The 22058-nt window shown below is 40.2% G+C and overlaps 1 protein-coding gene across 2 annotated transcripts in view; it reads left to right on the top strand.

Annotated features, from left to right (window-relative positions):
• Positions 1-22058, top strand: part of PPP4R4 (protein phosphatase 4 regulatory subunit 4) — a 79881-nt gene that overhangs the window by 50775 nt on the left and 7048 nt on the right. For both annotated transcript variants that reach the window (XM_083732758.1, XM_083732759.1), the window contains exons 8-22: positions 1291-1412; positions 1564-1686; positions 5341-5510; positions 6314-6433; positions 8422-8499; positions 9987-10070; positions 10519-10701; positions 12415-12520; positions 14302-14449; positions 16695-16839; positions 17650-17691; positions 17783-17857; positions 19263-19338; positions 20573-20650; positions 21309-21402. In XM_083732758.1, the coding sequence (XP_083588884.1) occupies positions 1291-1412; positions 1564-1686; positions 5341-5510; positions 6314-6433; positions 8422-8499; positions 9987-10070; positions 10519-10701; positions 12415-12520; positions 14302-14449; positions 16695-16839; positions 17650-17691; positions 17783-17857; positions 19263-19338; positions 20573-20650; positions 21309-21402 (1644 nt within the window). The remainder of the gene's footprint in view (positions 1-1290; positions 1413-1563; positions 1687-5340; positions 5511-6313; positions 6434-8421; positions 8500-9986; positions 10071-10518; positions 10702-12414; positions 12521-14301; positions 14450-16694; positions 16840-17649; positions 17692-17782; positions 17858-19262; positions 19339-20572; positions 20651-21308; positions 21403-22058) is intronic.

The following is a 22058-nucleotide window of genomic DNA, read 5'->3' as shown; positions in this document are numbered from 1 at the left end:
AGAACCTGGGGGTATAACAGATTTTCCTTGGTAAAGAAGTGATTGCTGCCTGGAGGAAACAATGGAGAAATCCAGGGTTTCAGTGTACCAATGGGACCAGCCCCACACCCGCAGCTCTGGTCGTAGTGATGGGTGTGGGTGTGCAGACAATTTGCTCTGCTAGCCTGGAGGTGGCGTAGTAATCATCATGTGATGGTTGCGGGGCCAGCTTAGGATCAGGTGTATCCCAGGCTGCCTCTCCCTCTCCTCTCCCATGGAATGCTGCATTTGGGGGCTTTCACCGGTCTTGAAAGACCTACATTGGCTCCCAGTACGTTTCCGAGCACAATTCAAAGTGATGGTGTTGACCTTTAAAGCCCTAAACGGCCTCGGCCCAGTATACCTGAAGGAGCGTCTCCACCCCCATCGTTCTGCCCGGACGCTGAGATCCAGCGCCGAGAGCCTTCTGGCGGTTCCCTCATTGCGAGAAGCAAAACTACAGGGAACCAGGCAGAGGGCCTTCTCGGTAGTGGCACCCGCCCTGTGGAATGCCCTCCCATTAGATGTCAAAGCGATAAACAACTACCTGACATTCAGAAGACATCTTAAGGCAGCCCTGTTCAGGGAAGTTTTTAATGTGTGATTTTACAGTATTTTTGGTTTCTGTGGAAGCCGCCCAGAGTGGCTGAGAAAACCCAGCCAGATGGGCGGGGTACAAATAAATTATTATTATTATTATTATTATTATTATTATTATTATTATTATTATTATTTCTGCTGGCTACCAGCACTGTGGATCCCACCAGTGTTACTTGTACCTGGCAGGGGGCTAAAAGAGAGCAGCATATGACAACCCTGCAGTGCTGCCCAGTGTTTTCCAATCTGTTGGTGTATTGGTTGGGGTGTTCTAAAGTGAAAAGCAGTTAAGGGGGTTGTTGAGTGTAGTAGCAGCAGTGGGTGGGAGGAAAGGGGTGATTAACTTAGCTCCCATTCATGGGTGGGGGAAGATGGGGATTCTTGAAGTTGGGTTTTTGTTGCTCGGATAAACAAACAATTATACCCATGCCAAAGGTCACATTGTTTCTGATAAAAATGAGAAAAGGGAAAGGAAAGGATGGCCATTTGACCTCTGCCTGGTGACTTTTAATAATTTAACAAAACTTAAATACTGCTTGATTGTAATAAAACCTCTGAGCAAGGTACGTTGTATGGGGAAATACAAGCTCGTTCTTGAAGCCCTTCCTGTTTCTGGAGAATCTGGATAGTGCAGCAGTTGTCTTTTTTTAATAAATATTTTGATACTTTTTGTAGGACTGAGCTAACAAAAAACGTAGTGCTTCCTGAGCTGGTAGAATTAGCAAGGGATGAAGGCAGCAGTGTACGTCTTGCAGCTTTTGAGACCTTGGTTAATCTGCTGGAAATGTTTGATGCAGGTAAGATCAGAACTGAGTTGCATTGAACCTAGTACTACAGCCATTCCTCTGGTTGCCAGGCTATGTTCTTTGTCAATATGCTATTCACATTTTGATTAAAGATCACAAAAGGATAGCTCTGCTCATCTTTATAATATTTTCTGTTTTTCAGATGATAGAAGTCAAACAGTCCTGCCATTAGTGAAATCCTTCTGTGAAAAATCGTTCAAAGCAGATGAATCTATTCTGGTTTCACTATCTTTCCATTTAGGGAAGCTTTGTAATGGACTATATGGTATGATCAAATGGTCCTAGTATGATATATATTTTAAGGGGTGCTGGGTTGTTTTTATTTGCATTGAAATCTTAATCACTGCAACCCCAAATAAATGAAATAAATGATTTTAATAACAAAGTAAATATGATCAAGGTGAAAACTGTGTATAATGACTTGCTGTTGCTCCCTCCCTTGACATGTGACATTTATTTGAATTTATAGTCCACATTTGTATGCATAGCAATAGCATTGGAAACAGATACAGTACATCCTATGAAAATTCATTTAAAACTTTGTTAACTACTAGCAGAAATGACAGACTTGTCCGTGAACTGTTGTTCCTGACATTTTTCTGAAACCTTTATTTGGTGTAACAGTTGAAGAGGAAAGAAGAGGGGGAGATTTGTTATTATTGTTTGGAGTTAGACTATTTTAAGGTCCATTCCTGTTGTGAGTATTCTTAAGATCTCTGAACAGTATGCAAGTGCGAGAAATTTTAGAACTTTAGGTCTGACCTAAGCTTTTTACACTAAAATGAGGTTTGCCATGGAATGTCGTGAAGGGAATTTGAAAAGGGTTCTGTGCTCTTAACAGTCTGGTTCACATAAGTAATTTCCTGATCAGTCAGTGCAGAGGTGTAGCACAGAGTTGAAAGCAGATCAGTGCCACAACACAACAATTCTGCCCCTGCCCCTTACTTGCTTCCAGCTATGAATTATAGAAGCATAGTATTCCAGAGTTAGAAGGAATCTCTAGGATCATCTAGTCCAAACCCCTGCAATTATGATAGCAAAGACCAAAGCAAGGTTCCCACATAGTTCCAGCAAACACCCTCTTTATAAAGAGGACTGATGTGATGGGACCATTGATGGAAAAACCCATTCCCTTTCTCTCAGTACAGTAGCTGTACCCACACATTTGAAAGGTGTTAATAATAACCGATATAGCATGCATACCTCCAGTTACATTTCACATGAATATTCATTGATCTACGTTTGTTATGTATATTGAAGTCATGAAGACTATTCAATATATAATGAATATTCAGTGGTTTTTTTTTTAAAAAATATTTATTAGCGATTTTTTAATTTCCAATAAACAATACCATAAAACATATCTTTTAACATAGTCTTCTTAGCTTCTTTGGACTCCCTCGCATCTCCCGCTCCTGCGTTCCTAGCCAAAAAGATTTTTCCAGCAAATTTATCCTCTTATTTTGATTCTTATTATCTAATTTTCCAATATTATATCACTAATTTTTAATATCCTTTATTCAAATCTAAAAGAATTAAATATAACTTAAAAATTTTCCAAAAATTTGTCTTTTCTTAAATTTAACTTATCTTCATATATCACTTCCTCTGTCTCAATGGTGCCCAATTGTTTACATTCTAGCATCCTCCTTAACATTCATATAATTTATAATATTTTTGTAGATAGATCTTGAATTTCTTCCAGTCTTCTTCCAACGTCTCTTCTCCCAGGTCTCGGATTCTGCCCGTCATTTCAGCCAGTTCCATATAGTCTGTCAGTTGCATCTGCCATTCTTCCAGCGTGGGTAGATCTTGGGTTTTCCAATACTTAGCGATAAGTATCCTTGCTGCTGTTGTTGCGTACATAAAAAATGTTCGGTCCTTCTTTAACACCTTCTGGCCAACAATACCCAAAAGGAAGGCCTCTGGTTTCTTAGGGAAGGTATACTTAAATACCTTTTTCAGCTCATTATATATCATTTCCCAGAAAGCCTTCACTCTAGGGCAGGTCCACCTGAGGTGAAAGAATGTTCCTTCGTTTTCCTTACACTTCCAACATTTGTTATCAGACAAGTGGTATATTTTTGCAAGTTTGACTGGGGTCATATACCATCTGTATATCATTTTCATAACATTTTCTCTCAGCGCATTACATGCAGTGAAATTCAACCCAGTAATCCACAACCTCTCCCAGTCCTCAAACATGATGTTATAACCAATGTCCTGTGCCCACTTTATCATAGCCGATTTAACCGTTTCATCTTGTGTATTCCATTTTAACAGCAAGTTATACATTCTCGAAAGTACCTTAGTCTTGGGCTCTAGAAGTTCAGTTTCTAACTTCTATTTTTCCACCTGGAATCCTAACTTTTTATCTGAATATTCAGTGTGTTAACAATGAATGCCAGCCTGTGGAATGTGTAATATTTTGTCCTTGGATTGTCAGTATTTTCCATATGCATGTGCAAGATAACAATACAAATAGCTTTTTCTCAGTGAGTTCCTCCTCTCAGGATGAGAACTTGGTGTGCTTTAGTTCTTCCTGTTTTGGAATGTAAAATCTCTGCTAGTTTCAGAACTAGCCTCAAGGCCTTATAAACCACAGACAATGCCTTTGCTCTAAGGTCTTATCTTAAATGATCAAAAGTCTACTCCCACAATGCCTTCTCCCTGTAAGATCCAGTGCAGGTTAACACCTATCTGCTTACAACACATTGCAGAAGAGCCCTAATGCAAGAGCTGCAATATATACTGTACCTCTTTCATATCAAATCCTCAGAGCTGGAGTAACAGTCCCCATGGCTGCTGTCTAAAGCAGAGTTTTTCAACCTGTTTGGGTCCACGGCTCCCTTGACCAACTACATTTTTTCTGCAGCACCCCTGTAGGGCTCAGGAGCCCAGTTATGTCACCCCTTGCCCGCAGAGCTGGCAGCCCCTTATCCCTTTCCAAGCTCCCTTCTTTGTGGAGTGTTCCCTCAGCCTCTTCTCCCCTCTCCTTGGGAGTCCTCTGGGCAGCCGCAGCTGCTGCCCCTGGTCTCTGAGCTGCCCCCCCCCGCCCCAAAGAGAGGTGCCTCCTTATACTGCCCCACAGGGGCCTGGGAAGCACCCCCTGGCCAGCCCCAGACGCACCGTTTCCTTGGAGCATTTGTAGCCAGGGCTGCTGCAACAAACAGCTATGCAAGCCTTTGGGAGGCAGAGACGCAAGAGGGCATCAGAGAAGGGAGGGAGGGAATGAAAGAAGGACAGAGGTCAGTGTTGCCCACAGCACCCCTGACCATCATTCAAGGCACCCCAGGGTGCCAAATCACACTGGTTGAAAACCACTGGTCTAAAGGAATATGTGGCTGAAATCACATGCAGAGGTAATGATGCCTAGCTTTGTGTCTTAGGGGAATTTCAGGTCACTGTTTGCAGCATGATAGGGAGTGCTGGCTTTTGTGAAGGGGAAAGAAAGCCCTACTATGTTTGAATAAGCCCTTCTGCATGCCTGAAGGTGCTTGTTGGGTTGTAGCACTTACATTTGTAAATTCTATAATACAGAAATAAGAATATTGTGCCTATGGATGACTAGCTAGTTCCTCCAAATTTTTAATGCCTTTTCACACTAACATAGGAAGCTTTCCCAGGGGAGATGTCTCATGAGAATGGACAAAGGCTTTGTACTGTGATTTCTGGAACAAATGGGTTTCTTCCACATTATGGTGCAAATAAACCTCACAAGAACTCCGTGAGGTAGGCAAAGCTGAGAGAGGGTGACTTGCCCAATATCAGCCAATGAGCTTCATGGCAAAGCAGGGATGCGCACCCAAGCATTAACGGTTCCGACTCCAATGCTGTAGTTGCTATGCAAAAATGACTCACCATTTTTGTGCTGTTATGTGAACATAAAATAATAAACACATATTACATTTGTTTGAAGGGATTTTTACACCAGAGCAGCATTTGCGGTTTTTGGAATTCTATAAGAAGCTTTGCACACTGGGATTAGAGCAGGAAAATGGACACAATGACAACCAGGTGCAACTCCAAACCCTAGAACAGGAAAAGAAGTACATCTCAGTGAGGAAGAACTGTGCTTACAATTTACCAGTGAGTGGACTACTATTTTACTTAAAAATCCATTTATAATATGTGCATAATGTGTCTGTAATTCATATAAATCAGTTTAATAGTAATAATGAAGTTGGTAAATCTTTTGGCTTTAAAGAGGTGGAATGTCCCCACCTCCAGAATGCTTTCCCCAAACTAGAAAGTGTACTATAAACAGTGTTTTTTTCTGGGGGGGACACAGGGGTACACATACCCCTAAACATTTTGTGAATCTTTGTACTTTGGTCCATTTACTGTATTTCTTTCCCCCAATTTGAACAATAAAATGGTGTTTTTCTTGAGTCAAAATAAGAGTACCTCTAAACATTTTTTAAGAAAAAAAGCAGTGACTATAAGGCTAGCAGGGCGACATCCCTTGCTGTTACACTGGCAGCGGCAGAGGATGGTGGAACAGGCACTACCACTTGCCTGCTCTCTTGGGATCTGCAACAAAATGTTGCAGTATAAAGTGCTTCTGTTCAAGTTCCAGCTGCTCCATTCCATTTTCCCCCCATCCTCTGTTTTCTATTCCCTTTCTCCTAAAAGTCAGTCAGCATTATGTGGCCACAGCATACTGCCCCCACCCCCAGTTTGTTTGGTTTAAATATAAAATTGTTGTTGTTGTTTTAAAAAAACACCTTGCAAACCTTGGGATTCCACACAGTCCAGTGTGATGCTGCTTTCTTATATTTTGATTGTTCCATTTTGGCTACATAAGGGTAGGCATTTGGAGAAGGAGTCCACTCTTTGTGGTTATAATATGTTCCTGCCCATATTAAATGTTACATCATTTCTATTCCTAGGCCATGATGGTTTTCGTGGATCCCAAAAATTTCAATTTGGAACTGTACTCAACATTCTTCTGTCTATGTCATGACCCTGAAGTCCTAGTCAGGCACACGATGGCTATTGGCTTCTATGAAGTAAGTCAAGGAAGACTCCTTGGATTAATTTCAGCAACTGTTCATTGTACACAATCTCATTGATATGTTCATCTTTAATTTACAGTATTAGTGTATGCTAACCTCCCTAATTGAAACCAGTGCAACTTATAACTTACTAACTTTGGATTCTTACTAGTTTATGGTTGTTTCATATTACTGCATTGAGGTGTCTTTTATGTATAATATGATATAATATAAATACATGTATACTTTTTCCATTACGAACAAAAAAATGAGGCTATCAGCAGGTCATTTTCAACACAAATTGTGTTATTAGGACTCTTGATTTTTCCAGTTGATTATGTGCGAAATATTTCTTGCTGAAGCAAGTTTGAGTTCACAGAAAGTAAAGGACAACAGATTAATAAAGCTATTGTAGTCAAGATTTTTAAACACAAATATAAAACTCCTTCATTTTATTTAATGGTGGCTACTGAGTCTTGTATGTGTTTTATGTGTTTAATATGTCTGTATAACCAATTTTTTATGCATTGTTTTTTATGGTTTTTATTGTCTAAATTATGCCAATAAAGGCTGAATGAACAAATAAAGCTATTTGCTGTATTCATTCTTCCCCTCCTTCTCCCCCCCTCCATGTACCCCACACCCCCAAATTTGCTCTAGGGGTTACCCCAACCCCTCCAAGCAAATCAGGAGGGGAATGCAGAGAGGCATGTGGGGGAGGTGAGGGAAGGGAAGTTTCTGTTCCTCTTGCACAATGCTTTAATTGATTCAACCCAGCATAATGTAAGTTTTAGATTTTAGGGTTTTGCTTTAGAAAATGAATTTGGGCCAAAGGAGAGTTCTATTTCCTTGTCAGCAGACAGAAACAGTACAATGACTGGGGAAAGAGGGAATCGGAACAGAAGGGAATTAGATACAGATGTGAGAGGAGGTGGGAGTGGTGTACTTGGCAATGCTTCTGCATATCTTATGTAGGACTGTAAGACCTGGCATTTTAATTGGCTGTTGCTGTAGAATAATTTTATGTACTCATCTGAAGCACTTTTCATATGAATGAAAAATTACCCATTAGACTTTAAAAATGCATATCTTTGGTGCCTTGTGTTAATTACCATCTTGGATTACATCAGCTGTCCTGTACCATAGTAATCTACATATTTCTGCTACTGGATATATTTTAAATATATAGTATTCTGCAGATGACTACGGTTCCCTGTTTCTATTAGTAAACAATCATAGCTCTTAACAAGTATGTTTCATCCAGAGAGCTAGATAATTTTTTAGATAATTTGACATCCTTATAAGAAAAAGTGATCAACCAATCCAGTTTATAGAATCCATCAAATGATGATAATTCATTAATATATATATTTTATTTTTAAAGTTTCCATTATATTGCCTAACCAAGAAGCTACTTGTGATTCAGCCCAGTCAGTGTCACCATTCCATGAACCTGTGTGGGATGGTGGAAATATATGGGGTGGTTTTCAACTATATTTTACTCAAAGTAAATGTACTCATTAATTTCAGTGGGTCAGCTCTGAGTAAAACCTAGCTGAATGCAACCCATGGTTTCTGTTGGGAATGAGGAAAAAGTGAGGGAACTGTGTTTAGTATGGTAGTATATGTAACCAACTAGGAGTAGATCAGCTATATTATTTTAAGTTAATAGGAATTACATGGCAGAAGGCTAAAATGTTTGGCTGTGTCAAAATATTGGATATTTGAAATGTAAAAAGAAGCAAAATATCATCTCAGTACCCAAGGGCACAATTTGAAAGTGTGCTGTTGCCAGGATGTTTATTTTCTGTGCTACTGTGTGATGCCACACTGCTTAGTAGTGAGAAAAGGACATGACCTCAACTCTCTTAAGTATGATTGTTGGTATTAGAGATCTAGTCCACATCCTTGTTTCCTTTTGGCTATTCAGACCTTGTTGAAAAATAAATACGACCAGATTAAGAAGGCTAATGTCCCTGTTTTGTTGGTTCTGTATTTTTCAGGTTGCTAAGCTTTTAAATACTGATGTGTATGTAATACATAAAGAACTGGTAGCCCTATTACAGGATGAGTCATTAGAGGTAATAATAACCTATTTGTTGCTTACGTTAAGAGCATTTACAATTATCCTAAATGACACTATAACAAAACTAAGTAAGAAAGGCTTGGTGGAATGAATCATTTCTGCTTGTTGCATGGTCTAGTCATAAAGAACATGATAAGTGTTTAGTAAAGATTTATTTGAAAGTGATGACTGAACTCTTTTCACTTAAGCCCATATGTCATCTTCCCCAGAGAGGTTAAAAAAATGTGGAGCCAAATCAACTAATGTACAGTAAACAAAGAAATGCCCTTCAAACAGTACTGATTCGTGGACTAACATTAAACCAGAGTAGGGTCAATCTTGGATTGACTATCCTTCAATACCTTTGTAGAATACTTGGGCTTGATCAAGTCATCACTTATCAGCAGATGATAGCACAAAGCAGGGAGAGACTACTGATATTTTATAGGCTAGGTTAAAAAATCATCTTCAGGAGTCATCAGTGATAATTCTCTACTTAACACTAATAACAACTCATTTTGGAATGAAGTGTTTAGTTGTGTCACAAAATTTATGTTGCTAAATCAAAATGCATGAAGTCAGACTGTAGAATATACCATATTTTCCCGTGTATAGGACCAGGTTTTTTCCTAAAAATAATGTCAAAAATTTGGGGGTGTCTTATACTGTATACAGATACATCTCCCTCCATTTTCTTAAATTGGAGCCCCCCCAAATAGGGGGCGTCTTATACATGGGGGTGTCTTATAGACGGAAAAATACAGTAAGTCATAAGAAGAAAAAATGAGCAGATTGAAGCATGTTCAAATTAGAAAAGAATTGTTCGATAGCTATGTTGATGGTTTCTCAGTATTTTAATACATGCCGGAAAGAAGAGGAATCGTGGAATTGGAGCGGGTTTAGGCCTCTGTCTAACCAATGCTTGATGCAGGAAATTCAGAGATAGACAGATAGCTATCTAGTCTCTGCTTGAAGACCCCCCAGGGAGGGTCTGCTTACTACTTTCCTAAGTAATTGGTTGCATTGTAAAACTGTTATTTCGGTTCAGAAGTTTTTCTTAATTTTCAGCCAACTTAATCATCTTGTGACTTAAGCACATTAGACCTGGTTCTGCAACAGTGAACAAGGTTTTGCTCTCTTCCATGTGACAGGCTTTCAGATATTTGCTCTTTTTTGTAAGTTCTGGGAGACAAAAGATGTTTTAGCACCACACGAACATACCATCGCTGACTGGATAGGCATCTCTGTTGATGTTAACAGCCTTCATCTGCGCCACAGCCAACTAACTGTCCAGTCAGTGAGTGTAGACTTTTATAGTGTCTTACCTTCACCACTGCCTCCTGGCTCCTACAGATAAGGGTGGGAATTTTCCTTTCCCCTTCAATTCCCCACACAGCAGTAGCTGTAGTCCTGTGGAGAAGACAAAAATGAAAACTAGAGAGATGTAACGTGAATGATGTCTTTGTCACATAAATGTCAGCGACTCATCTTTTCTTTAACTAGGTGTTAGATGCATTAATAGGCTACCTTCCGGAAATTCTTGAACTATTGTCTACTGGTGGAGAAAACATTGGAACAGAGAGCAAGGTAAGGTGGCAGAATCCTGTTCTGAACATCGGAAGTGTTTCCCAATTGCCTCTTTGAGGCAACTGACTACCAGCTTGTAGCACAAAGCAACCAAGATAACTCCTTCTGCTGCTTGGTAGACATGGCCCAAGTATCAAACTCACACAACCTAAGCTATTTCTGGAGCTGACATTGAGGATTTGGTTGGGATCCAAAGAGCCCATGTGCATATGCAAAGCACTTGTGTGCACACTGAGTGGGAGTCCCGGTCCTCCTTTTCAGCTGTAGCCCCCTGTTCTGTCGCTCTAGGGAGAATTCAACTGGGGGTGGGGGAGAACCACAGTGAATGTCCAGAAGACCACGTATGGCAGAGTAAGTAGACTGTGTGCATTTGAAAGATGGCAGTTTGTTGTTCAGTAATATAATTTGCATTTCTTCTCCTATCCCCTGGATCCTTGCCATTCTTTAGTTATTGAATTTCCCAGAGTTGATCCCAGCGCTAACAAGAGCGGAGCAGAGAGCAGCAACCTCTTTGAAATGGAGGACTCATGAGAAGCTACTACAAAAATATGCCTGCCTGCCTCATGTCATCTCAAGTGATCAAATTTATTATCGCTTTTTGCATAGAATGTTGAGCATCATTATGACAAACGTGAGTTCCCTGTGATCTCGATCTCTCTCTCTTGCTTCCTTGTACTTCCTTCTGAAATATTATAGGAGGCATGGGCATATACAGGGGGGGCAGTTGCCCCCCTAAACCAAGTAAAAAAACAAAAATACTTAACAAAAAGTAGAAATAATCAGAATATTTGAAATTGAAATGATCTCTGAGGTCACCTAGGTGATGTTGTGGCGCATTCTAACGATGCAACTGGCTTCCGAAATGGGAAGGGCAAAAGCAAGCTTAGAGAGCAGCCCTGCTCAGAGAGGACTGATATATAATTTTATGTTATTACTCCAAAAAGTAGTGGTGTTATGAGCCATCAAACCTCAGAAATACACATTTCCCAAAAGGTTTCTGCAATTTTGGCCACTAGTGTAGTTGTATGGGGTGGGATGAGCAGAAATTAAATCATGCTCAGTTTGCCTTCACACTACTGTCCACTGCTGGGAATGGGTGTGCAGCCAATGCAGAATTTAACAATGCCCAAGCACCAGTTAGATGTGTCAGGAGTGATGTCAGTGGGTGGGCATGATTTGGGGGAAATGGCCTTGCAGACAAACTTGGCAAGTTGATTCCACCCTGCTGGCACTATCTGTCAGGTGCAGTGGTGGATCTTTCGCTCTCCTGCTCTCTGAGTAGGGCTGCTATCTAATCTGAAGTTAACCCCACTGAGTTCAATGGGTCTTATCCCCAGGTAATTGGATGTAGGATTTCAACCTTAAACAGTAAACGACACGGCAGTATGAAATGCCAGGTAGTGGAAAAACATTTGTTAGCAGTGTGAAGCATGAGAACTTTATTTTGTTTTGTTTTAATGTTCTTCATTACTATTAAGTATATTTTGCCACTGAAGTATTCAGCAGGTAGCATAACTTCTGAAAATTAAAAGTAAAGTGGAATGTGGTCAAAACTCTACTACTTGTGCTGAGACAGCAAAAAGAGAAAGAGCTCTATTTGAAGCCTCCCAGAGGGTTTACACCTCTATTCTAAATCCACTCATTTGGAAAGCCAGCTTCTTGTATGTTTTGGATGAAGACCTCAAAGGCATCTGTCTTAATCTATTGATTGCTGCAAAGTTAGCGGTTCAGAAGCACATGGGGTTTGCCTAACGCCAAAGCCTACTCCATTCACTTCAGTGGATTGGGAAGATTGATGTCTGCATTTAAACAAAAGTGTTTCCCTCCCCGCATTTCCTGACTCATGTGTTCATGAGGGAAATAAAAACTTGCACTGACTTCACACATTTCCCTGCTCCCCTCCCTGCCCAATTGTCTCCCCATAGGAATAATGTCACATTATGAATGCTCTTGGCATATGTTATGTGCAAAAATAAGCAAAATAAAATAAGCTGTAAAACGCAATATATTCAGTAAGAAACCAATCAATTGGGAACGATTTTGAGAATTTACTACCCTCTATCACACAAACATTTGAAATTGCTTCATTTTTTAGATTCAAGTTTTAAGGATTAGGCTTTGGGGAGTAGTGGCAAATTCAATTTAAGTGCATTTCAGATTTCTTAAGTACCAATTCTTCAGTTGCTTCTACTCTCTCCCTTCACCCCCCCTCCATACCATTAGCCATTAATTATCCTTAATGCTCTTCAATCAACAATGTGAATACAATCAATCAACAATGTGAAAGCAATCTGAATACTTACAGAGACTGTAGGATTAAATGTATTTCCTTTCTTTCTTGAAGAATGTTTTACCTGTCCAAAAAGCAGCTGCTCGAACCCTGTGTGTATATTTACGTTACAATCGCAAACAAGAACAGAGGCATGAAGTAATCCAGAAACTGATTGAGCGTAAGTCCTGATTTTCTCTTTGTTTTGAGGACAGCAGTGTAATTTGGAAAAAGGGATGGCAACTGTGTGTAGAGTTGTACAAGAGGGGAAGATTCCTATCTTTACAGTGCAGCAAACGTTTTACAATCTTAAGGTCCCAGGTTCAGTCATATCTTCAGTTAAAGCAGGGATGAGGAACCTGTGGCCCTAGACATTGTTGTACAGCTTCCATCATCCCTCAGCAGTGGCCCATGCAGGTTGGGACTGTTAGGAGTTGAGTCTAACAAGCTCTGGAGGGCTTCAGGTTCCCCATCTCTGAGCTAAAGGTGTGAAAGAGCCAGTGTAACATAATGGACCGAGTGTTGGACTGGGACTTGACAGAGCAGGGTTCGAAACCCCATTCAGCCATGAAGCTCCCTGAGTGACCTTGGGCCAGTCACCATATCTTAGCCTAACCTACCTCATTACAGGGTTGCTATGAAATAAAATAGGGAGGGGGAAAACCATGTGCACCATCCTTGGAAGGTATGTAAAGGTAATAAATAAAGTAAAATAAATGAAGGATCTCAGTTTAGCAAGTCCTTATAGAACCCCTGCCAATTGGAATAGAAATGGACCAGTGGTCTGACACCATGGTGGTGTAACATGTTCAGACACTTCAGCACAGTTATATTGGTATCAGAGTAACCAGAGACTATATTTTCAAAGTGCTGCATTTTAAAGTTTCTGAAAACTATCTATCTACATCTATATATCTATACAGTGGTACCTCAGGTTAAGTACTTAATTCGTTCCGGAGGTCTGTACTTAACCTGAAACTGTTCTTAACCTGAAGCACCACTTTAGCTAATGGGGCCTCCTGCTGCCGCGCTGCCGGAGCATAATTTCTGTTCTCATCCTGAAGCAAAGTTCTTAACCCGAGGTAATATTTCTGGGTTAGCGGAGTCTGTAACCTGAAGCGTATGTAACCTGAAGCATATGTAACCCAAGGTCCCACTTTATCTATAAATTTAGAGGTTTAAAATAATGTAATAATGGCTGGCAGACACCGACTTTCTGATCTGCACTTGTAGGCCTACCAAAAGAATACGCAAAGGATGAGAAACAGCTGATTAATTTAAATGTTCATACTTCAAACTTTCTTAGGCAATAGCATCAAATATATCTTGGTTTCCAATTCAGGCATTAATTATTCCCATGGGAAACTGCATTTTTCTGGTGGTCAAATCAAATTGAGAAAATAAATTGGTCCAGTGTAGATGAAACTGTGGTTATGGTGTGGTCATGGGACCCGTCTGCCTTCGTTGCTCCCTAACATGAATTTCCTCCACTTCTTTCCCTTGTCAGCTTTAACCCTGTACCATGGTACCAATGTCAACCATGGTTAGTGTTAACCATGGCAAGCTTCTCTAACTAAGATTGAAAACCAACCTGGCTTGAAGCTGTTTTGCTGACCCACCTTAAGTGGGAGGCTGGCTGTTGGTACAATGTAATGCTAAACCCTGGTGGAGTTCATGCTAGAGAACCGGAAGGAGGGGGGAGGGAACCCATGGTCATCTCTTGATCTTTCAGCTTTGTTTTAAAGATTAACAGTGTTCTGTCTTGACAGGACTTATGACTAATCTTTTCACATTATTGAAAATGACATAAAACATTTTCCAGGATCAGTTTGTATTGAGCTCATCCCATTAAATTAACTTTGAGATTATATATTGCATTTCTATGCATTTCTTGGGCAGTAAAACAAAATGAAAATCTACATATGGTGATTGTCAGTTTCTTTTAATCATTTTTTTTCCCAGAGTTGGGCCAAGGAAAAAGCTACTGGAACAGATTGCGGTTTTTAGATACCTGTGAATTCATCATAGAACTCTTTTCCAAATCTTTTTTCTGTGAATACTTCTTTCTCCCAGTGCTTGAGCTTACACATGATCCAGTTGCAAACGTGAGGTACTGCACAAGTTGTGTTAAAAAAATGTTTTATATTGATGCTGTCTAGAGTGGGTTGGCAATTTGCTTGGGAAGCCTTGCATTCATTTCTTGAGTAAGAATTCACCTCTACACCACCTTGTTCGTTACCCAGTATTATCTCAGTATTAATGCTGCAATATATTATACTGTTGTGTAACAGTGGCATGGCAGTCCTCAGAAGAGGTTATCTATTCTGAGTTCAGTCCTTAGCCTTTTGAAGTCTGAAGCTAACATTTCTCCTGATTTAAGCAGGTTTGATATTGGCTGTTTGACAAATTGTGTATTAAGCAGCACAGAAATTAAAATATATAATAGGCATGATGTTGCCCAGAGGCATATGGAGGAGAGAAGGAAATATGAGAAGAGAGGTGTGAAAAATGTTTACAAGGAAGAAGCTGAAGTGGTTTTCTATGTACCCTTCCAGATAATATAAAAAGGAAGCATGAGCAAATAACTTTTTGAAGTTGAAAGGGACTCTGTAATAGGCAATTTCAGACACAAAAAAGCAGGTGGAGATGAGGGCCACACTCCAGCAAGTCCCTAATGGGTGTGTAGCAGAGCTTGTCATGATTATTATGTATTCATTATATTAAATACATTTCTGACCCACCCTTCATCATAAGATCTCAGGGCTGGGTACAGTAAAAATTGCAGCCCCCCCCCAATATGTATACTATACTATAACAATCAAACAAAGAACAAGTATAACTTAGAGTGCAGTACAAACTTTAAAATTACGGAAACCACAAGGCTGCTGCAAATGCCCAGGGAAACAAATGAATCTTTCTCTGGCAGTAATAATGTTAGTGCCAAATATGTTTCCAGGAGAATGACGTTCCATAGATGGAGTATCACAGCACAGAAGACATTTTTATGTCTCACTGCATGATATACGTGTCTCAATGGGAGAATGTCAAGAGAGGCCTCCTCTCCTGATCTTGGCTCATGGGCAGACAGATACAGGGCGAGGTGTCTCTCCAGCTCTTTGGACCCCAAGTCATTTAGGGCTTTATAGGTTACCAGCACCTCAAATTCATCCCAGAAGCATGTAGATAACCAATGTAAATCTTCTAGAATCAGCGTCACGTGATTCCAACTAACTGAACTGAACTAATACTATGGCAGCTGCATTCTGCAGTAGCTGAAGCCTCTAAGTCATCTTAAAGTACATTTTAAGCCTCTAAGTCATCTTAAAGTACAGTAGTCCAAAAAGGAAGTTATTAGAGCAGGGATTATTGTGGTGAAGCTCTTTCTACCCAGAAACGGCTGTAGCTGGTGAACCAGCTGGTTTGTTTGACTTGTGGACACATCTACACAAATTCACATACATAAAGGATAGTGTATGTTTTAAGAGTGGTTTCTTTGAAGGGAGCTTCTGCCCAAAGTGGCATGTCCCGTTGCTCTGAAATGTTCAGCAGATTGTTACTGCATTGCCTTATTCTAGCAAAGATTGCAGTTTTTTACTGGTTCCTTACTATTACTTTATTGCCCTAAACTGTACACGAAAGGATAATTAAAAAGCAGGCCAGGAGAAATTGGTTGCTATTAAGTGATGGAACGTTATAACTCTCCAACAGCTCATAACATTTATTGTTTAGCGTTTCTATATTGTACAGTGTCTATTGTACTGTTGAGAGGACACATAAATAGCATGGTCCTTGCCTCAGAGGCCTAAAACCTTATATAGATAGACATCACCAAGCTAAAGAAAAGGACAGTACTTTCTGTTCCTTTGCAATCAAGAACTCAGGAATCCTTTGACCTAGAAAAGGAGAGTGTTTGAAGTGACAGGGCAGAAGAGATGCATGAGTCAAGGTGGATGCACACTTTTAAAACAAAACAAAAGAATACAAAAGAAAATATATAGGATAGAGCAGTCTTTCTCAACCTTGGGTCCCCAGATGTTGTTGGACTACAACTCCCATCATCCCTGAGCTAGGAATGATGAGAGTTGTAGTCCAGCAACATCTGGGATACTTAAGTTTGAGAGGCTGGGGAAGTGTGCTGTGCACCACAGTATTTTTCACTAAGCTGCTACCAGTCAATGTGCACAATCCTGAGCTAGATGGATCAAAGGTCTATCTTGGTATAAGGCCACTTCTTCTCGTCCTATGTACATAAACCAAAGGGATACTAATAAAGGAGAGATACACTGTTTGTTTTTCTTAACCTATTGCCAGATCTTTACTTTCCTCCTATATAAATCTTGCTTTTCCCTCTGTAGAATGAAGCTTTGTTATTTATTGCCAAAAGTGAAGTCTACTCTCAAGGTTCCCACAGATAAGCATTTACTGCAGCAGCTAGAACTGTGTGTAAGAAAACTTCTGTGTGAGGAGAAAGACAAAGATGTTCTGAGCATTGTTAAAAAAGTATGTGGGGTGGTTTCTTCTTTTACTCATCCAGTATTTTTTTCATGTTGCAAGTGCATTTTAGTAATTTCCTGGGGTTATATCAACTGCTAGTCACACACAGAGTAAACCCACTGGGTTGTGCTTAACTAAGTCCTACTTAGAGTAGACCCATTGAAATTAATAGGCCTTAGTCATGACCATTAACTTCATTGGTTTTACTCTGAGTAGGACTAGTGTTGAATACCACCCATGAAATATAATGAACATTGCTAACTTATGTCCATTAGTTTCAATGTATCTACTCAGTATAATTTAGTTGGACACAACCCTTGGTCATTCAGTGATTGCTAATGTCTTACTTCTTAAAATTCTGTTTATATAGTGTAGTGGGAAGATTCTGAATATGTTTTACCAATTTGCAAAAGTGTGAACTGTGATTTAGTGCCTGTATCTAGAGCTGAGACAGTAAAAGACAGTAAATTTCACAATTGTTAGAAATAATTTTCAGTTGTGTTCATCTAGATTTCAGTAGATCGGAGAATGCTGATGATGACAGAACACTAGCTGGGCTTCCTTACTATAATGTCTTACTGTTCTACTATAATAATGTAAAATGTCTGCATAAAAAAAACTTTAGTGAGACTCTAACCCATGTTGCTAGTTAGTTCCCTTTTCTTTTTTTCAATACCTATACCCATATTTAAGTGGAAATCTCTGTGGAAAATCCCACAAATATTTCAAGACTCAGTGTCAGGAGATCAAACTGGCTTTTTAAACAAAACAAAACAGTAAAACAACCTAAAATAATAATTAAACTTTTTTAAATAGATGGTGCTGGAACTGGACAGAATGGAAACCTCTTTGGATGCGGTAAGTTATCTTCTAAGATGATAACCTGAAATAACAAGCTGAAACCATTGGCATGATTACTGATGGCTTGTTTGTTTTAACCTTCAAACAGTTTCAGAAGAGGTTTTATGAAAATGATCTATTGGACCAGCAAAAAGAAAGAGAGGAGCACCTACTTTTGGAAATGGTATGTTTACGATAGACATTAAGCTAACTGAGTATCATGTAGACTTTCCAATGGATCCAGAGTGAAGATTTAAAATAATTCCCTGATAAAGCCAGGGAACAGCAATCTTAAACATTCTCCATATATGTAACCTAAGACATACTGTGTCACAGAGCTTATTTGTCTGAGAGGAGGTCCTGGCGCAGGAGGAAATGGACATAGCCTTTAGCAGTTGCAGTCTACATATATAGATTTCAAATTACTGGCAGGAGAAAATGCCCTGTAAACTACATCAAGTTTGTGATTCTTTTAGCAGTAATAATAATATTTATATAGTATAACCTAACATTATCTCAATAACCCATACAGCAATTCTGCAAGGTAGACAGAAGCAGCTTGCTGGGATAGGCAGAGCTGCGCTGCTTACTTCCTGGCAGATGGGCCCCTGTTGCTTGCCAGGAGGGCGAAGTGGTGGGGAGATCAAGGTGTTGCATATGCACTGACGGAGCTAATCTGGCACTCCTAATGGTGTGTTTGCAGTGTGCCACCCTTTCTGCTGCCTTGCCCCTGTGCCTCTGTCTCCTGGTAAGCAGCAGCGGCCCACCTGCCAGAAAGCTAGCGTGGCAGCTCCGTCCTTCCCGGCAAGCAGCTTTTGAAGGTAGGCTGGCACTGAGATGCAAATAAAGGAATAGTGCCCTAGGGTATCAGATTTCTTAGTCAGTTCTAGCAGAAGAGCTTTTGCTGGGTGAAATGGAGCCCAATAGCTACACACACCCTACTGAGGACGACACTTTGCTGCACTATTCGAACACCCTCGTTTATCCTCCCTGTGGCCAGTGGTGAGGTTGCTTCACCCTGCTGCTGGCAGACCTGTCCCTGTTCATGACCGAGGCAATATTTTATAACTGGGACATCTTGAATCCCAGTTTATATTCTAAGCCTCTGTGCTAACTGTTTTGTTGCAGGTAGTCTCAAACGTTTCACCATATATGTCCAGGTCATGAGTACAGGTTAGGGTTGCACATGAGTTCAAGTTTGGGTTGCTCAATTTTCAGCATAATTCCTATAGTCTACCTCGACATTTCAGAGAGGGAAAGCTGAGGGAAAGCGACCACACTCTGCTTTGTATAAAATATCACAACCCTGTGTGATATTACTGGAGAGGTATTTGTAATTGGGGAGGGGGGCCGCAGAGGAGAGGGACAATTTCTGGGGAGAGTGTGCTATGAGCAAATGGCTGTTTAACCAATAATAATAATAATGATAATAATAATTTATTACTTATAATTGGTGGCATTTCAGGCTGCATCTTCCTCTCTTCTGAAGCTGACTGGGTTGTGGAAGCATGCCTGTCTGCAGCTTGCAGCCAACAATTTTTAGGTTTTAAGTTTCCATTACCACTGTTGTTAAATTGTTTCCACAACAGGAACAATTAGAAAAAGAGAAACAGCAAAATGAGGGCAGGTCTACCAGTATGAGCGATAAAATGTATGAAAAGAAGCGTAAGTGTTCTTTTGTTTCTTTTCCCAGAGGCTTCTTAATTTCTTTCTATGGGGAGTGGAGGATGCTGAGGTGGAGGTGGCAAGGACTATTTCTAAACTGGGTTAATGTTGCATTCACAGACACGGGGGATGGTCATATTAATCTTCTGGCTGCTACTAATTTAGTGTGAGAAATGCATGTCAAAGCATTGCACACTCTTACAACCCAACATTTAGGAAATGCTTTGTGTGACACAATAACTTGTGTGACTGAAGTCGGCAAGTGGGGCAGATCCTGTTCTCTGCTGCTTACCAGGCAAAACCTCCTTCAATACACTGGAGCAGATGGTTCCAGAGTAGCAGGGTGCCATGCTTTCTGGATCTGTGGAATCTGAAAATGTCCTTTTGGATAACTTGTTAGGTTCCTCTGACCCTGCCTCCTGTAACTACAACCATCTATCCCCACTTTCATTACTAGGCCTGACTATGTTTTTGTGTTACATGTGCATTGATGTAAACTATTGTTGGTGAAAGCTATGTTCCTTTCAGGCTCAGAAATTCTAATTTGAAGTGGGCTTGCAAACAATAGTTATAAGAAAACATGTCCTGCATAGGTAGCACAAAACCATAATCAGTACTGGAAGAGAAGTTGGGAGGAATCGCTTTGGAAAATAGAAAAGGAAGGAACATATTTGCTCCTGATTTCAATCCAATCCAAATAACTTTATTGAACTAGGCATTGGCCATGACAAATCTGAATCAAAACTAAATACAAGCAAAAGGGGTGTAAAACCATGGTTTTCTGGGAGCCAGCATTATAGCTACACTAGGCCAATACCTTTTGCTGCATCAGCAACAAATACATTCTAGATGTAGACCCCAAACCACACTTTCCTAAATGCTTCATGCATCAGTTTCAATGGTCAGCCCCTTAGAGCTGAAAGAAATAACATGGGGCACTTAGTCCAATTCATTACCTGTAACAGGAAAAAATTCATATCTAAAACATCTGCAATAGATAGTGGTCTGCTCTTCAGTATAGTCAGTTTCTGCTGTGATTGAAAGCATGGCGATGATACATTGATGGGACACGTGACAGATTTTACTCCAGGATAATGTATTATCCCATCTGCTTTCTTCTAGAGTTTCAATATGGTTGTGTGGTGTTTAAGATGTTATGGCAGACTGTCATATTGCACAGTCTTTACCTCTTCAGTTAATCTGAGTGGAATGCTTAAAATGACTTTTGTTTTAGGTAGAGACAGTAAAGCATCAACATCTTTGGCCAAAACTATACCAATGTCTGTTTCCGGAAATCCGAGTGCTGCAGCAGGTAAGGAAAAAAACCTACCTTTTGTCTGTTTTAAACATGTCCACACCACAATGAACCTAAGAGAACACAGGTAGAAAACCCCAAGATAGACAGCTGGGTGGGCTCCAAACCCATTGAAGTTGCCAGTGCAGAGTTGAACAAATGGTGAACAGTAGGAGCCAAGATCCAAAGGTGCTCTATGAATGTCCCTGCAGTCTCACGCTGCCAGGAACAGGTGTCCTTGCAACCATAGCTTCTATATTCCCTTTGGCTGCCCACCCCTCTGCAGTTGTTGCTTGAACATCCTCCTTGTCCTTTAGCTAACTGGACAGTTTGGGTTTCAGGCAGCCTGCCTGCTGGCTCTGCTTCCGCAATCTCTCTCCTTAGGTTTCATGGCCATGTACCTGATACAAGTTTTTTTCCTGCTCATTCTCCTTCAGTTATATCAGGCCCTGTGAATTCGGGTAACTGCTTACATGTTTAGACCAAAAATCACACAAAATTATAGATAGACCTTTACGCTCAATGATGAACTCCATCATGCCAGAACTCCATCATGCTTTTCTAGGTCTCTGTTCCAATTGTTCTTTCCCTGCAGCATGAATCCTCCTATTGTTGCCAGCAAATTATGTAATAAGCCCACAATAAATTGCATTGGGTTTTTTTAATTGTCCCCTAGGTAAAGAAGTGAAAAAGTCAAAATTGGTTCGAAGCCAGTCTTTCAGTAGTCAAGCCTTGCACTCAAAATATGGAAACATAGACAAGTGTCCCAGGTATGTAATATTTATTTTTTCGATGTGTCTGTGACAGAGATGGCAATCCTATAGACCACTTTGGTTGTTCTTTATGGAAAGGTACTTACCTTTCTCTACTTGTATACTAATAGCATGGTGTTATTCTTTAGTTGATTTCTAGAGAAATGATGGACAGTTAGGGATGGATGGATCAGACAATTTCCATTCTGCATTAGCTTGGCTAGCAGTCTATTCTTTCCCAGTTTTTTGCAGTTTTTTAAAAAGCACATCTAAACTATTATTGCTTTATATGCATTTTTCCTAATATGCATTTTGTGTGCCTCTTGTCTGAAAAATAAGCATTTTGTACATATGTTTGATCAAAAACCACACTGCAAAATTTGGAGAAGTGTGTAACCAATTGAAAGTTTCATTCTAATCCCCATGAAGTCACATTGATTTCTCCTCCATCTGCAAGAACAGCAATAAACTGTAATGATACAGTGGTCATTTAGCAGAAACAGTCAGGGATGAAAGTTACAGCCTGTTCTGGATGGAGTAGCACTTCTACTGACCAGGTTGGACATCTGGGGTGCTGCTGGAGTCAGTTTTACAGGACTGCCTTTGCAAAGTTTCAGTTAGTATACCATTTGCACGCTTACCTCACATGCCCTAGTTCTCAGTCGGTAGAACAC

This window comes from Podarcis gaigeae, assembly GCF_964106915.1.
Source record: "Podarcis gaigeae genome assembly, chromosome: 1".
Classification (NCBI taxonomy): Eukaryota; Metazoa; Chordata; class Lepidosauria; order Squamata; family Lacertidae; genus Podarcis; species Podarcis gaigeae.
Note: the sequence above shows the minus strand (reverse complement) of the source record. Positions and strands in the feature narration are given on the sequence as shown.